Consider the following 17,298-nt stretch of genomic DNA (forward strand, 5'->3'; position numbering starts at 1 on the left):
ACAGCACAGAATACTTTCTAGAATGTGGCCGCAAGGTAGCCATCACAGCCTCCGTTTGGGGAGGGCCCGGGCGCTCGCTTATCCTGGAATGCTGTGTCCCTGGATGCTATTTTCTCTGCTCACTTTGACAGTGGTTCTCACCTCCTCCCTCTCAGCAGACAGACTCTACGCCCTGCGCCCAGAAAAGAAATGCAGCATTTGCTTGCAGGCCAGCCCTTCTGGCTGTATAGTCTATCCTCTGGAAGCCTTCCCCGATGCCCACACTTAGGTGAGGAGACACCCCCTGCCCCCCTCCCATCCTGGAGCTCTGGGAGCAGCAGCCTTATCTGCTCATGCTGCATCCGGAGCACCACTCCCGGGACCCAGTTGGCACACACGTACGGGTGTCGTGCCTGGTCTGGCTATTACCCCAATGCTGGCACATGCACTGGGTGAATGAGAACAAAAGAGCCCCCAGTTCTCACACTGGGCTTGGACTCGAAGCTTCCAGGACCCTGCTGGGAGGTCCCCCCAGCCAGGGACCTGCGTGCAGGGCATCAGAACGAAAGGAGGACAGCACAAAGGAGACAGTATCGAGGACACAGCAAGCCCAATCCGTCCTGCCACTCTTACCTGACCACTTGATCCCCGTGTCCCGAAGCTCGGGCAGGTCCCAGGGGTCTTCCACTCCCGTGGGCTCCTCTATCAGTGCCACAGTGGAATAGGACGGCTGAAGTTCGATCTTGGTCACTGGGGTCCCAGTGTCACCTACCCAAACAAGGCCATGATGGGATAAGGGTCAGGCCTGGGTCTCCCGGGATGCCCCCCAGGAGCCAGGCTGGGGCAGGATGGGCGGCACTTACTCTTGGCGGTCTCCTTGCCATTCACGGGGGTGGTGGACTGCAGACCGGGGGACCCCTCAGTGTACTTATCGGGGTTGGGCTGGGCATTTTCCAGCTCAGGCCAAGGAGCCATGGTCTGTGGAGGGAAAAGAGCTTAAAGAAGGATCCCCTAAAAGGAGGCACTCTGGGTGCTCTGACAGGAAGAAGAGCTCCCAGTGGTTGCAGAGATTCGGGAGAGACGAAGGGTGTTGTGCTTCTGTACCTTGCGAGCGTGGGCTCCGAAGCCCCAGACTTCCACGTCTGGGTCTCCCTCAACTGCTGGCCACGGCTGTCACTACATCAAGCCACGTCTTACAGTATTTTCCCATTCTAGCCTCCAATCAGCTGAACTCCCTTTAGTTTCTCTGACTCCCTTCTCAGCCTCCTCCTTTCATCAGAAAGGGGACGCGAACCCATCCATCTCCATCAGCTCACGGGAAGCCAAGTCCTCGGGTCTGCCGATGGGTGCCCCGTCTGCTCTTTATGTCTAGACCCCAGATCTGCGCCCAGCCTCATCCAGGGGACTGACCGTAGGTGCAGATGTTCACCTACGTTCCACCTGCCACCGTGTCTTCGGTGAGCAGCGTGACACGTAGGAGCTGGTTCGAATCCCAGTGGTGCCACTTATCAGTGGGCGTGTGTTGAGGCACGTCCTTTTACAGCGCTGAGCTTAAGGCATAAATGTCTCCCGATCTATAAAATGTGGCTAGTTCTGCATACTTTGCAGGGCCACGAGATCAACGGTGATACCTAGAAAGTGCCTGGCATGAAGCAGGCAATTATTTCTCTGCCATGCTGCCTGGATTAACGACCTTTTGTCAGAATCGCATTCCTTCTAACCTCTGAGAGGCTTCCTCATAACCCATTTTCTCAACAAAGCCTTTCTTGCTTACACGGAGAGGAAGTGTGGCTCCTGACACACTTGGAAGTCCACTCCTTGTGGCTCCTTGTCCTATGACACACGTTAGACAGTGCAGTACAAAGGACTGGCACAAACAATTCACAGAAGAGGAAGAACCAGTGGCTAAAACACCACAAAACAAGAATGGGGTCTCAGTAACAACCCAAGCCCTGCAAATCAGAACGGGGAGCTTCGGCCATCAAATCAGCCGAAAAAAATTATTTCTTAATAATACGCTGTGCTGGAGAAGATGCAGTGAGATGAGCACGGCTGGAGAAGCACTGGCTACGTATCTAAAGTGTTTTACGATCCATCTCTGACCTTGTCATTTCACTTCCAGGAATTAAGAATCTAGGAATATTTTCTCCCAGAAAACCCAAAGTACATCTCCACCCTGTTCTGATCGCTTCTTTGAAGAGACTTTCCCAGAATCTGGGTCTATCTGACTGGCCTATTTTTCTTAAATAGATCTACTTCCTGCCTACCAAAATGTAAGTTCTACAAACAAATAAAAAAAAAAAAAAGGCTTGGTCCTGTTCACCACTACATCCTAAGGGTCTGCAGCTCCGCCTGGCGCACTTGCAATGCCCAATAAATGGGGGGTTACTGAAAGAATGTGATGCAGATCGAAAAGACGTCGCCACACTGTCAAAGAGATGGAAAGTGAAAATAAGGAAATCGTTGTCCTAACCAGGGTACATGCATGCAGTGTAATAACACGCTATTAAAAACATTATAAAGAATCAGGAGGAAAAAGAAAGACCCAGGAAAATGCTTTAGCTAAACTGAATGAAATTACTTTTTAGTTCTTCTCACAGCATGTTCTCATAGGATCTGGAAATGTTCCACGGGATTCAGAGAGGGTGACGGGACTGGGGGTGACTTATTTTTCTTCTGTATGAAATTTCCAAGTTCTTTTAAGAATGTCGCCCAACCCCAGACCCACGAAGCAAGGTGGTCCAGGGACACGCGTGTTGTCACTGTTCCTCGTACGGGTAGAGCCAGGACTTAAGCTGATTCTGTGTGTCCCCATCTTGCAGGGGTTTCATCAATTTCTTTAGCTTAAGGAATCCCAACCTTCCCCACGACCTGCAGGACATGACACATTCTGCTGCGGAATGTCCTGCAGCCACTGGCTTCCATGACAGCACACACCAGGCCTTTCATTTCAACTTAGCAAGCACCCGACACAGGGCCTGCCACACAACAGCCCTCACGTGCCTTCTGAGTAGGGTGCTGGGACCTCCTGGCCAGCGACAGCCAGTACTGACTAAGCCGGGCTGCGCTCAGCCTCGCAGCCACCCATTCAAGGGAATTACGCTCCCATTATACAGATGAAGAAACTGAGGCACAAGGAGGCTACGCAACTTGCCCAAGGCCCCAAGGTGCAGAGCTCTGAAGCCGGGTCAGTTTGAATCCAGAGCCTTTCCAGGCAGCCCCCCTAGGGCTGGGTGTTGGCTGCATGCTGCAAGGTTGGCTTCTAGGAGCAGGGCCGCTGCTAATGCCTGGCTTCTGGAGAGGCTGTGCCTCTCCCAGGTTGGACTCCTCCCTTAGGCTCAATGAAAGGCTTTCTTAGAGCTGACAAAGGTGGGGCAAACCTGCTGCTCAAGGCCTGCTGGGCCCAGGGGGCCCCTTCCTGGGGTGTGCTGGGAGGCAGCTCCAAGGCCGAGGCCCAGGCAGGGGAGGTGGGGTGGAGCTGGGTGGTTAGGGAGGAGATCAAGGCTGGCCTGAGAGCTAAGCTCAGCTCAAGGCCACTATGCCGGTGCGATAAGAAAAGACAGGCCCAGGCCCACGTGGTTTGGGGAGCGTAGCTGCAGGGTCTACCTCTGACTCTCCCAACGCAGGGATCCTTAGCCACAGGGTTCTGGGGAAAGAAAGAACCTTGGAGCTCTTAACGTCAGGCAGGCTGGGTCCTTTACATAGCACAGGGGTTCAGAACCACACTCCAGCTCTGCTCCAGATGCACTGTGGCCTCAGCAAGCCACTCGACTGCTCTGTGCCTCAGTTTCCCTCGAGGTAGACTGGCGTTTATAACAGTCTATAACCCACTGGGTTATCAGGCAGCTGAAATGAGTCGATGTCTGTGCAAAGTGCTTGGAACAGTAGCCGGTGCCATCAACTGGTGCGGGTTCCTCCTCTTAGCAACCCTGGGAGGGTTAGTGCCCTTCCCCTTTTACAGATGAGAACACCGGGGCACCTGGCCCGAGGCCACAGCGCGACCCGAGGAGTCGGACTCGGAGTCTGTGCTTGCCTGGCAGCCGCAGGACTGGACTGCTCCTGGGAGGGATGAGTCAGCCACACTGTCGCCAGAAGTGCAGTGTATCTGATGAAAGACCCAGTGCCAGGCAAATGGGAAGATGTGGCCACGGTCCGGTGACAGAAGTCAGCAACCCGCTTCAGCGTACAGAGCCCAGGGAGGAAGCCGGGGCTCCGTGGACTCGGTCTGGAAGCACCTGCCGCCCTGGCTTCTGGTACAAAAGCATCCCCTCGCCCAACTTCACCTCCTGTCGCCTCGGCCACCTGCCACCTGCCGCTTCAAGCAGCCCGCGCTTGCACCTCACCCCGACTCAGATGCAGCTCACTTCCCGTCACCCTAACCCCGCTCCCCTCCTTGGAGCTTTGCTATTTGCCCTTCCTGCTCTCACCGTCGCAGGGCTGCGAGGTCATCTCCCATCTCTGAGGGCACAGCCCCCCACCGGGCCAGCACCAGGACCTGCGGACTCCAGCCGGGAGCACTGGCTGCGGGAGCCACCTCCCCAGGCTGGGCCCCAGCTCCTCCTGCCTCAGCCAGCACGGCAGCCTGTTTAACTGGTTTGGGCTCCAGTCTCTCACCCGGTGTGGTTGCGTGGACTCCCCATTTCTTCACTGCCCACCGCTCCCTAAATGATCCCCCTCCTCAGGCCAAACTGGCCTCCACCCTCTGCTCTTGCCTGGGGAGCACTGCGCTCCCGAAGGCCCTCCCTCATCTCCCTGCCCGAGTCCTCCCTCCACCCCTACCTGGGGTCCATAGGCCTCTCTGATCATTGCAGTGCTCCAGGCGGGCCTGCAGTGCCCAGTGCCCGTGTGACTCACAGGACTCTCCGCCACACACAGGGCCATTGCTTTCCAATAACAACTGCCACTTGGGGAGCACCAGCCAGGTGCGGGTGCTGCCCCGGGGCCTCGACACACATTGTCTCCTGCGATCTCTGTGCAGGAAAGGGGTCGGGCTCATCCCCGCTTGCAAACGGGAAGAAGCCAGAGCACAAAGAGACAGAGCCACTTGTCCAAGTCACCCAGCAGGGGAGTGACTGGCGCTCTCAGCACAGCTCAACCTGTCAAGTGAGGTTGGGACCCGGATTCACAATCTCCTCGGCCACGACACAGACTTACTTTCCAGGAGCTGATTTCACTCCCCTAACTGGGGAGTGGGGAGGCCAAGCAGCGTGACTGGGTGATGGTTGGCACCGGAGGCGTGAGATGTGCACAGAGCACGTTCTCAGCCTCGGCGCTGGTGACATTTGGGGCCACATGAGGCTCTGCTGTGCGAGGTGTCCTGTACACCACAGGATACGCAGCCTCCCTCCCGGTCTCTACTCCCACCCTTCGTCTTGACAACCTAAAAGGTCTCCGCACCTGGGCAAAGGTCCGCTGGAGGCTGAGAACTGCTGCTCTACAGGTGAGGGGACCAGCCTTTAGATCCCGACTGGCTGGTGTCAAGTCTCAGCAATGCCAGCTGCTGTGTGACTTTGGGCTAGTTCCCTTGCTTCTCTGTTTCCCTGTCTGTCAAATTGGGATGACATTACTGACAACATCGTTATGATTAAGAGCATTATGTAGCAGAAGCCCTCAGAAGTGTTTGACACGTCGCAGACCTTCTATGGTCCTCAGCTATCACACTAAAACGAGTAAGGACACAATACGGTATGAGTTCCACGAATTCAAAATTTAAAAAAGACAGGACACAAAACAATTGCCTTGAGCTTGCAAGGGCCTGCTCTGACCTACTCACACACCTGCAACAGGTGCCCACATCCTGGGCTTATTCTGCTCCTGCGGGTCATTTAAAGGGGAAATTTGAAAATTGTGACCTGCCGCTTCTTTTATAATCTTAATCCACTCGATAATTGTTCCCTTTTGCACATCTCTACAGCCCTCTCAACTGGAATCTACGTTTGAGGGCAAGAGCCATACGTGGCGCTTTTTCTCCGGGTGCTGAGCAGACCACGCATCGCCGGGCCCCTTGCATTGGTGGATGGAGGAGTCCACATACAGGGGCCTTGCTGAACGGATGAACCGGATCCCTGACCAGGAAACAAAGCAAGCCTGAATTTTACTAGTGAGTGGGTGTCCCTCGTCACCGGAAGCAAGCTGGGGTGGACAAGATCTGTTGGAAGGAGCAACTGCATCCGTACCCTAAGTATCACAGCAGGCCCACTGGGGGGACTCTTAGCAGGTAGGTGCAAGAAGGATGATTATTTAGGCTTTCAGGGGCACCTGGGGGGCTCAGTCGGTCAAACTTTTGCCTTCAGGGGGATCCCTGGGTGGCTCAGCGGTTTATCACCTGCCTTAGGCCCAGGGCATGATCCTAGGCTCCCAGGATTGAGTCCTACATCAGGCTCCCTGCCTGGAGCCTGCTTTTCTCTCTCTCTCTCTCATGAATAAATAAATAAAATCTAAAAAAGTCTGCCTTCAGCTCAGGTCATGATCTCAGGGTCCTGGGATCGAGTCCCAAATCGGGCTCCCCGCTCAGCCAGGAGCCTGCTTCTCCCTCTTTCTCTCCCCGGCTCATGCTCTTTCTTTCTCTATCTCTCTCTGTCTCAAATAAAATCTTTTAAAAATAAATAGGTCATGTTTTCTGGATTTGACTGACTAGAATACTCTTCTGGAGTGAACAGTCCAGCAAATGCAGAAACAGACACGTCCGCGGGCCCAATGTCCAAGGAGTTCAGAACGTCGCAAGCAGTGGAACAAGCGGACACCCGCTGGACTTGGGCAGGGGGGAACGGGGCATCACGGCAGGGGAGCCGCACGCCAAAGCGTCTTGAATGCTAACTTGCTCTGCGTGGGGCCTGTGCTGGCTTCATTCCCCCCCCCAGGCCCTCATTCTCCCACTGGTCAGTGCCACCAAAAAAGCAAAAGCAACTTTCTACTGAACGTCTCCATGCCTCCTTCCTGGAACTGCGCTCTTCCCTCTTCTGAGTCCAACCATCTGCCCAAGCCCATTCCCTCTTTATCAACACTTCCCTGATGAAGCGATTATTTCCCCTCACGCAATACTTCCTTCTCTGGTTCGTCCACGGACTCCAGCATCACTCATGCTAGACTGTGGCAGGTAAGAAAAGGAGGTGCAGGCAGCCAGGAGAGCCATCTGACCAAGCCCAGGGCACCCTGCACCTGCTGGCCACTCCCCTCCTGGCCCTCTCCACCCCCACGCCGCTGGCTGCTCCTTCCAGGACCTGGGAGGTGAGGAAATGTACAGCACCTGGCACCCCATCACTGTCCTCAGCAGGTGGGTACACAGGCCCCAGTCGTCCGGCCTTCCCAGGCAGCAGAGCCCCAGCTCTTGTGCAGACTGACCCTATGGATCTGGAGTCAAGAGAGGACCCGGCGCGAACTTCCCACCATCGGCCATAAGGCGGCTGCTCAGGGGCTCCCCCTCTGCGCCCCTGGGGTTGCCAGGTCTGCTGATGGGATAGCGCCTGGCACACAGCCCCGAGAGAGAACCACACGGTGGGTGAGGACCGGCTCCGGAGTCCCACCACTGTGTGCGACCCTGAACTTCTCTGAGCCTCAGTTTCAGCATCTCAAAACGAGAGAACACCATCTCCCTCTCTGAGCTGGTGTAGGGCTGACTGATCAATGGGCATAGAGGACGCCCCGAGCAGAGTGCCTGGCAGTGTCAATACAGAGAACTTTCCAGAATGAACTGCATCACCAGCAATTGCATAGCCCACAGGCCACTGGGCCCTAGCCCATAGCTCGTCACCTCCGTGCTCAGCACAGTGGACCTTCTGTAAATATCTGTCCAAAAAACGAACCCAAAGCACAGGAGAGGAAGGCGCTAACATTGCTTTGTGCCGGGGCCCGGAGGTGGGGGAGTGTCTTATGTGATCCGTGACCCCATTCAGTGCTACAATAACCAAATTCTTTCCAGTTTACAAAGAGACAGAGGCACAGAGAAATTAAAGTCCCGGAGCTACCTGCAGATGGAGTCAGGATCTGAACCCAGGAATGCTGATTCCAACGCTGGGGCCCCATCCACGGCCCCCCGGCCAGGTGCTGAGAAGGAGGGAAGAGGAATCCTCTGGGCACCCGCAAAGCAGCATGGCACCAGGGGGCCGCAGTCCAGGCTCCAGGGACTTGTGGGAGAGCCGGCCGGTCCCCTGCAGGGGTCCCTCCGCCGTCCTCACTCCAACAGCTAGATATGCCAGCCAAGAATGCTGTAGTGACAGGCTGCTGCTCCCACAAAGGCTTCTGGCACACCAGAGACCTGGATTCGTAGAGGCCAAGCCTTTTTAAGACTCTCAGCTAAGCAGCAAAGGTGACACTGAACGAGCCGGACAGAGGCCCCAACCTGAAGCCAAGGCCACTCTGCCAGTGGGCTGGCAGGCACTGGCCGGTCTGGAACCTGCTTCTCTAGGAAGGGGCTCTGGGCATCAGCAGGGCTCTTTGCAGTCCCTCCAAAGGCTTTCGCCCAAGGGTGTCCTCTGACCCAGCTACCCTGCCCCTTCCCCAGGGCACACTCTAGCACACTCTTGCTACCCGCCAGAAAAAGCAGAGAAGGATAAAAATCATCCATTCTGGCTGTTTGGGTCTAATATTCACAAAGATGGGTTTCTTTTTTAATGCCTAGGCATGAGGTGGGTGACTGACCACACATCTGCTCCCCTGCCCCCTACCACTCGTCCCGACAACTGAGCTGGCTGTGAGAATAACCATTTTGGCCTGACTTCCTGCAACCGCATGTGTATCCCCTGCCAGGAGGAACTCTTGCAGGCCAAGGAGAGGAAACTTCTCGGCTCTTCTCAGACCTGGGTAGCAGGAAAATGTAGGGCACCTGGCACTCACCCAGCCCCCACACTCTGCATTGTTTGAGCTTCTCCAACCAGGACCTGTCCTGGGGGGCCGCCTGTACTCAGAACAGCAGCTGCCATCTGAAGAAGTGGGAAGAGGAGGAGGCATGGGCAGTGCCCTGCAGAGAAACTGAGACAGGCACACATTCTCCTGCCAGGCAGTGGCCCCCACGGCACCGTACAGGGGGCGGGGAGTGACCTCTGTAGCCCTGGGATGCAGGACAGGGGCTGGCACACGGTAGCCACCCAAATGATCACGGGGTGTTTTTGTCTCGGGTCCTGCTGCAAGGCCCGGACACGAATTAACCCATTCAATCTCACACCCACTTTATTCCTATGAATTCACTTTTAGGTCTTTATCCTTTCACGCTGATTCTACCGAGAAGGAAACCGAGGCACAAAGAAATGAATTGCTTCCAGTGATACAGACACCACGCCTTCAGGAGCCACTCAGGCTCAGGTGGTCTGAGTCCAACGTTCCATACGCTTCCGAAATATTTTCCTACTTTGAAAGGATGACCAAGACTTCGACAATTCTCCAAGGGGGCAATGGGTACTTTTCGGCTTCCGTCAGCCATCACAAGGCAAAATAATCCCAAAGACACAGTAGTGGTGGAAGGGAGGGTGGGGGCTGCTGGGACAGGAGACAGAAACCATTGGCCTGGGTTTTGCTTTGATGAATGGCTTTAGTTTAGACTTCTGACTAGAAGCACGAAGGGGATTTTAAAAAGGCATTAACTCTATCTCTTTAAACCTGGGCTGTATTCCCAACCACACCCTCACGGTGCACTTTCAATTTACACTTAGGAAGTTTTAAGCGAAATCCTTTTTTACTATGTCTATTATTTTGCACTGTTGGGGGTTGGGGTCAAAAGAGCTCATTATCAAAAACACTTTAAACACTTGCAACCTGTCTGCAGCCCTTGGTGCACAGTGCAGTGGGGTGTCCTACTTCCCGATGATACTGTCATTCTGTCCCTATGGCGGAGGGAGGGGGAGAGACCGAGGGAGGGCAGGGAGGAAGGGGGCTGAAAACGGTATTAAGTTTATTCCAAATCACTGATCCCAATGAGCTGTTTTCTTCATTAAGCTGAATCCAGGCTATTTTTGCGTCAGCTTTGTGCTTAGCCGCTATAATCCAGACGTCCGTCCTCCCACCACTGGGGACTTGTTTCAATGAGATGGTTGAGTGATTTGGGGTGGATGTTGCAGGGGGCAATTTGTTAAACATCCAAACCTTGTACAAGCACGCTCTTCCCGCCACCGGTTCCCAAAGTTACAGAAATAGAGATCATTATCAGCTGGTTGGCTGGGACCGGCAAAGAGGTTCAAACACCCATAACGACCTCAAACAATGATTGCTCCTCCGAGGCACAACTTTTTTCGAGAATACCCAAGCCAGAACAACTTCAAGAACTCCAGCTCCGGAGAGTGGAGGAGGACAGGGGGTGGGGGAAGAAAGAGGAACAGGTCGAGGAAGCAAGCGGGGCTACTACGGAGATGGCTTGTGATTGGAAAATAGGGATGGAGAGAGGAGTCTAAGTGATGAAGTCCCCCAGCTGCCCCCAAGAAATTGACATGTTCCAGAAGGCTGCCACCTGCCTAAGGAAAATGAATGAGTCTAAGCCTTGGCATCCGCGCCAGCTACCCATGGCAGGCATCCGCCTCTGGGAATCTGGAGCCTGAATTCACTCCCATTCCATGCGCCACCCTCTTTCTGGCCGGGAGATGCTGGGCGCCCCCCAACCCGACCTCACCTCTGCACACTACCTTGCAACCCACTGCCCCACAGTGCTCACCCGGTGGCAGTACCCTCTGACTCTGAAAAACCCTAAAAAACCGTGGGCTCCGCTCTCCCCCAAGACAAGCTGGAAAGACCTGCCCTGCGCGGGATCGCTGGGCCCAGCAAACTAGCCGGGGTGCCCTGCAGCCCCTTGGAAGAAGCAACCCTGCAAACAAGCACGGTGGTGGCGCGCTGGTGGGAAGGGCACGGCTTGGGGCAGCCCCACCAACCTGGGATTCGCGGCGCAGGGAAGGCTGTGAGAGGGTTCCCTCTTCTCCCCTGCTCACAGAGACGGGGAAACTGAGGCTCGGGGGGCGGGGACAGCAACCTGCTTTAGGTACACAGCTAGTGAATGACCAAAAGAGAGAGAAAGAGGGAAAGAGGGAAAGGGAAAGAGAGGGAAAGGGAAAGAGCCCCATCATCCTGATCCCTGGGCGCCCCCTTCCATTCCCCAATTTTCCTCTCCCCAGAACTCGAATTCTGGGCCTCCCCCCCCCCCCCGCCCCAGGAGCATTTTTGAGCTGCCCACCGCGGCTGGCGAGCAACCTGACAACCTGAGCAGTCGCATCAGCGGCGTCATGGGACTTGCCACTGCAGGAGCACGGAGAAGAAGAAGAAGAAAAAAGAAATGTGGCCACTTAGGGCAGGCAGGGTTCTCCGTGCGCCCGCAGCCGGAGCCGGGCGGGGGCGGGGGGGGGCCGGGGCGGCCGCAGGTGCGGGGGGAGGGCCCGGGGCGGCCGCAGGTGTCTGGGGGGGGGGGCGCCCGCGTACTCACCGGCGCGGCCCGGCAGGCGAGGCCCGAAGGAGGCGCCCGGCAGAGCCCCGCGCCGCCCTATATATAGCGACGGGGTTGCGCAAAGGCCGGGCAGCACGCCCCTCGGCATTCCAGGCCCGCCCGCCGCGGCCTACCTGCGCGACCTCGCCCGCCCCCGCGCAGCGCCCCCGCCAGGCGCCCCGCGCCCGCACCCCGGCCCCTGCCCTCTCCCGCCGCGACCCTGCAGGCGCCTCCCGCAGCTCCGGGGCCGGACGGTCACACGCGCTGAGACAGATAAAAGCCAACTGGAAACTCGGAGGCAAATCCTTCCGAAACAAAGCCCGGATTGTTCGGCCTTATCAGTGTTTGGGGTGCTTTCTGCCCTGCCGGCCGCCGCTCTGCGGTTGAGACACCTGGCCGGCTGGAGCCCTGGGCCGGGGCGGGCGGCGGGTCAGCCAGGCTCTGCTCCCACCTCTGGAGCACCCCTGCCGGCTGCCCCCCCCCCCCGCCCGTGGCCCTCATCGCACCCTCTGCACCCTCATCTGTTCTGCGTACTCCCTGGGGCACCTCACACCTTTGCCCCCCTACCCCCTGCCGGGAGAGCACCTGCCCCCCCCCCCACCACCGGAGGAGAGCCCATCCACAGGTATCCCACCAGCTGCCCAGTTGGGTGCAGGCGGACATCCCACAACACTCAGACAAACTCCTTCAGGAGTGAGAGACAGTAGCTTCCTTTCTAGGCAAGGTTTCTGGAAGGGTTAGGAGGCATGGCATAGGATCCCTTGGATTTGCAAAAGTGGGGAGCAAACCTGGACCTTATTCCAACACCCAGGCCCCTTCGCTAGGCCACGGCCCTGCTTGCATTTACAGCGCAGGTGAGCGAGGCTTAGCTTACTTATTGCCCAGGTGTGCACACAAAGGAAGAGTAGCCCGTTTCAGGGGTTTCATCCCCAACCCCAGAGCTGTCTTCTCCATAGGAGGGAGGGAGTCAGGAGTCCTGCTTCTTAGAACCCACAGAGCAGGGCAGTCCCCGGAGCTGAGAAGTCAGTGGTTGGTTACCCACAGTATCTCTGGGTCAAAGTGCCGCAGCTCAGGTTCCTGTTCTACCCCTCGCTCTCCGGGCCTTCATTTTGCTCCTGTGTAAAAATGGGAATAATGTCCCCCTCGGCGTAGAGTGAGCTAAAATATTTACAGCACGTAGCACAGTTCCTGATGAGCACTCGGTACATATTAACCATTATAGTTTTCGTCCCGGAACCTCCGGTGTTGGGCAAAGCTTTGAGGAGTCTCATCTGGAACCTGGTGTCTGAGGTCACTACTCCACAGCCTCAGATGCTGAGGCACATCAGTCCAAGGGTCAGGACATATTGCTTGGAACGTAGGCACAGAAATCAAATCAGCCCGGGCTGTTCTTATTTAGAGGGACGGTGGTTTTGCTAGTGGGTGCCAGACTTCAAAGGCAGCCCTTGGGGACAGGGATCAACCAGCACAGGTACAGGGACTTCCAAAGCAGAGTCTCCCGGTGATGGAGATCCACGCCCCGTGCTTCTGAGCTCAGCTCCTCCTCCAGCCCTGGGCAAGCAGCCTGCAGATCCCATCTTAGGGGCTCACGGGGGCGGCCTTACTTGGGCCTTCACCCCGACAAGCCTCCCCCAACCAGTCACTGTGGGCTTTGATGTGGGGCACAGAGCAAACCACTTTCACGTTGCCTTTCTATCACTCCCAACAAGGAGCTAATAGATCAAAATCTCAAAAAAACATGGGGAAAGGGAAGCTTTCCCTTTTATGTTCCAGTTGAAAAGGCAAAATGCTGGTTCAATCAGGAGGCTTTCTTTTAAGGTGTATACATCCCGGTAATAGATCAGGGGCGAGATCTATTTGATTCTAGTGCTGGATGGTTTTTCTGCTCCTTTTTCCACAAAGTCTGGAAGAAATCTAGGTGCTGTGTGTATGCGTGTCCTTCTGTTTAGGGGAGCACAGATTGCTACAGGTTCCTTTCCTATCCTATCTGATACAACGCACTATCCCCCTTGAGGACTTACACATACTTTCAACAGCCTGTGTTTACACACAAACTTCGAGTGTTGTCCTGTAAAAGTAAAACTGATTGGATTAAGTGGTATCATTAAGGCAAGATCCAGGCCCACCCAGAGTCTTGCCCAAGGCTACAAAACTATCTTGCTAATAATATAGGCCCACAGTCCATACTGAGCCTCCGGGGCCAGATGTTTCAGAATTTAGAACTTTCCAGTTTTAAAAAGATGCAAGACACTTTCTGGGGCCTGGGCAAGCACTCTGCAATCAAACCTACTTATTTATTTATTTATTTATTTATTTATTTATTTATTTATTTATTATTTATTTATTTTGCTGTGAAGATGTAGGAATGTTATACTACGTGGCATAACTTTCTCAGGTCAGATTAGGGTTTGACAGTAAAGGAGTTTTTAAATTGCAGATTAAAGATTATGACTGCTCTTAGGGTGCTTACCTGAGTATTGTCCTAAACACTTTTAGATATATTAAATCATTAATCCCTAGAATACGAGGAGCTAGGGATAAAGGCCAGAAAATGGGGCCCCAGGGAAGTGAAATAACTTAATCCCAATGTTGCAGGACTAGTAGTTGACAGTTAAAGTTTTTTTTTTTTTAAGATGTCAGAGAGAGAGCACAGAGAGCACAAGCAGAGGGAGCTGCAGGCAGAGGAAGAAGCAGGCTCCCCACGGAACAGGGAGCCCGATGCGAGCCTGAGGGTGCTCGATCCCTGCACCCCAGGATCATGACCTGAGCTGAGGGCAGACACTTAACCAACTGAGCCACCCAGGTACCCCCAGAGTTAAAAGTATTAACCCGTTCACATAACCAGCTAGAATTTTCATTAATTTCTTATCTCCTTTTCCTTATAGGGATATTTGTGTTGCCCAAAGAACATGTATAAGCAGAAAAAAAATAGATAGGGACACTTGACTTGTAGCCCAATCCCTGCAGAACAGCAGGTGAAGGTAACCTGCACTAAATGGATATCCCAGCAGCAAGAAATGAAACTTGACCCTCTACCTGACACCCTACACACCGAAGAATTTATCTCAATGTAAAAGCCAAAATAATAAGACTTGTAGAAAGCAGTATAAACAAATGCTCATGAACTCGGAGCGGGAGAAAGATTTTTTAAATAGCGTACAAGATGCATTAACCCTAAGGGAAAAGACATTTTTGTGACAGTGAAAAGGCCAAGCAGAGTGGAGGGAGACGCCTGCACCACACCGAAGTGACCATTAATAGGATGGACTGTTAAGTACAAACACACTCATACAACGAAATGCTGTTATGAAATCTCCACTTTGGGAGGCAAAAGTGGCCGGATAATGTGGGAGGGAAATGCACAACTTAAGGCCAGGTGGGAGGGAGTGGCTCGGTGCTCACAGGGCTCACAGGTAACCGCTGAGGGAGAGGAGCCCCCAGACCTAGGGTTTCCTACTGCTGGGACTCCACTTGCATGAAACTCCCTCCCAAATGGGCCCAAACTGAAACTCAGTGCTCAGGAATGCACGCTTAGCTGGTACAACTCTGAAGAAAAGCAAGGACTTAGCATCAAGTCACAAGGGGGGGTGGGGGTCACTGTGTTGGGAAAGAGAGGGTGAGATTGAGGGACCCTGCAGGGATTTGAGGCATTGACAATGTTCTCCATTTGGGGTCACGGGTCATTTGCTTTGCGATAAATCCTTGAGCTGGGCTAATCCTATGGCTTTTTAATTTTGGGGTTTTTTTTCTTTCCTCCGCATATCTCACCATTAAACAGCTTACAGAAAACCTGGTGGCACTGGGGCGGGGTACAGGGACGCGAAGGGGCGAAGGGGCGCAGGGCTCTGTCACGGGAGTTTGAAATCCTTTGAAGCCAGTCGGTTGGAGCCACTTACCGGCTGTGTCACCTAAATGTTTGCCATAGTCGTCAGCACGGCTACCGCTTACGCGGGTGGCCTGCTGCTCCGTCTCTGGTGTTTAACCAGTTTTGTGATCAACTTTTAAAACAGCACACACGCAGGCGTTTGCTGCCAGCAGCAAGCGGACTCCAACAACCCTCCCGGTGACTTGCCATTTTACAAAACCTCGTGGCAATCTCAGAATTTCTTAAGCACCTGAGCTGGTTCTCTACCCTAAATAGGCCCAGATAGCAAAGTTTTAGATTTTTCCTGTGTGTGCGTATGCATGTGTGTGTGTGCGCGCGTGTGTGTCTATATGTGTTTGCGGAGGTTTCTGATGACTTCTCTGCTTCTTTCCTTGCTGCAGTGTTAGCAGTTGGGTCAGTAGAGACTCTCTCCAAGTGGCCACTCTAAGTATATGTAGCAGTAACCTCCTGCTCTATCATCATCAGAAGCCATCATTATATTGCTATTTCTGACCTGTTGTGGATTAAGAAAATAGCTCACCTCATTAATTTATCCATGTAATTAGTGGTCATTAAAACCGTAAAAGCAAGAGTAAGTAAGCCTGAAGGGTCTAATGGGCCTATTTGTGCGCATCTTTTACCGCCCTGACTTAACACTATTTACTTTGGATAATCAGAAAACATCTTACTACATAGTAAGTACTGAGCTAGATTCCAAAGCGCTGAAGCCACCGACACTAAAATCCCCCTTTACTAGGACCTACCGTAAGGCAATGAGCCTAACAAGTCAGTACCACACAGAGGGCCCGGGGTAACGGGTGCTGATTGGATCATCACGCAGGGCCCCACGGCCTGCATGGTGGCCAGGAATCCAGTGCAGAGAAAGAGGTGGCTTCTCTTTCACTCCACATTCTCTTTGCTTCTCTCATTTGTTCCCACCCCAGGGCCTTTGCTCTTGCCATCCCTCTGCCCAGAACATTTTTCTAAATTTTACACATGGACACTCCTTATCATTCACGTGTCAAACTTTCACTGAGCATTTCCCTTGCCCACAGTCCTTATCACCCTAGTTCTGTGGACCATTTTACAAAAAATGGTAAAACTCTGTGAAGATTGTCATGGGGCTTCTTTTCTCAACAGCAGATCTCCAAAGAAATGGCTTCTTCCTGAGTTGAGGGACTGGGATTTGGGGTGCAGATTGCTCCCTAAATATCTCATGTGACTTAAAATTTTAAACCCAGGGGATTTAGAGTTATCAAAGTATAACTTTTGACCACATTTTTAAGAATGAAGTTTTGATGAATTACAATCAAAAGAAAAAATTGATCAAGTTAAGGTGGAAACTCACTGCTCTGAACTCGTGTCTGAACACCGTCCTGGAGGCTCGAATCTCTCTTCTGCTCTCGGTTGAGTCTGGGTCCCACATGCCTGGTTGGAGATGCCAAAAGAGGTGAGTGATTCCTGAGCACCCATTGGCAGAGAAAGATCTCCCACAGCCCATTAGGGCATCTCATTCCCACCATATGCAACTATCCCCCCCCCAAAACTGAAAGTTCTAGAACCCAGTGTGGAAGGAGCTATGGAGAAAAAGAAGGTGGCATGTGTAGTATCTCAGGAGATGCTGCTGCCCAGTGACAGTGGTGCTTAAAAATGGTGTCTATTCCGTTTTACACCTAAATTGTCTCATGACCCTCCCCCAGAAGTATTTTGTTTTTAAATTGCTCCTACAAAAGCTCATGCTTATGGTAGCAAACAATTGGAAACCACTTAAATGAATGTATAACAAATTCTTTCCCATTGATATATTATGATGCTGTGATGTAGGCAAAAAAATATTTACTGCTTTATACGTACAGGGAACAGAATCCTGTTAAGCCAGACACGAGCCAATGGGGTACCACAGAAAAAACGGAGTAGCCATGGAAAGAAACAGACTGGAAGGTATATACCTGACCTTAACTGGGATGACCTGAGGGTAAAATCTAATAATTTCTTGTCATGCGTAAGACTATCCACATTATTTCAAAAATTAGGTAAAAAAATTTTTCTTTAATCCATC

General features: G+C 53.3%; 1 protein-coding gene across 2 annotated transcripts in view; it reads right to left on the bottom strand.

Annotated features, from left to right (window-relative positions):
* SLC34A2 (solute carrier family 34 member 2) overlaps positions 1–17,298 on the bottom strand; it is a 36,398-nt gene that overhangs the window by 14,307 nt on the left and 4,793 nt on the right. Inside the window, exons 2-4 of one of the 2 annotated variants that reach the window (XM_077880652.1) lie at positions 16,588–16,667; positions 843–957; positions 613–747 (exon numbers count right to left, since the gene is read on the bottom strand). In XM_077880652.1, the coding sequence (XP_077736778.1) occupies positions 613–747; positions 843–957; positions 16,588–16,667 (330 nt within the window). Of the gene's footprint in view, positions 1–612; positions 748–842; positions 958–11,374; positions 11,454–16,587; positions 16,668–17,298 lie in introns of those variants that run through there. The other variant, XM_077880661.1, reaches the window with a different exon arrangement.

Source organism: Canis aureus, chromosome 2 (assembly GCF_053574225.1).
Source record: "Canis aureus isolate CA01 chromosome 2, VMU_Caureus_v.1.0, whole genome shotgun sequence".
In the NCBI taxonomy this organism is placed as follows: domain Eukaryota; kingdom Metazoa; phylum Chordata; class Mammalia; order Carnivora; family Canidae; genus Canis; species Canis aureus.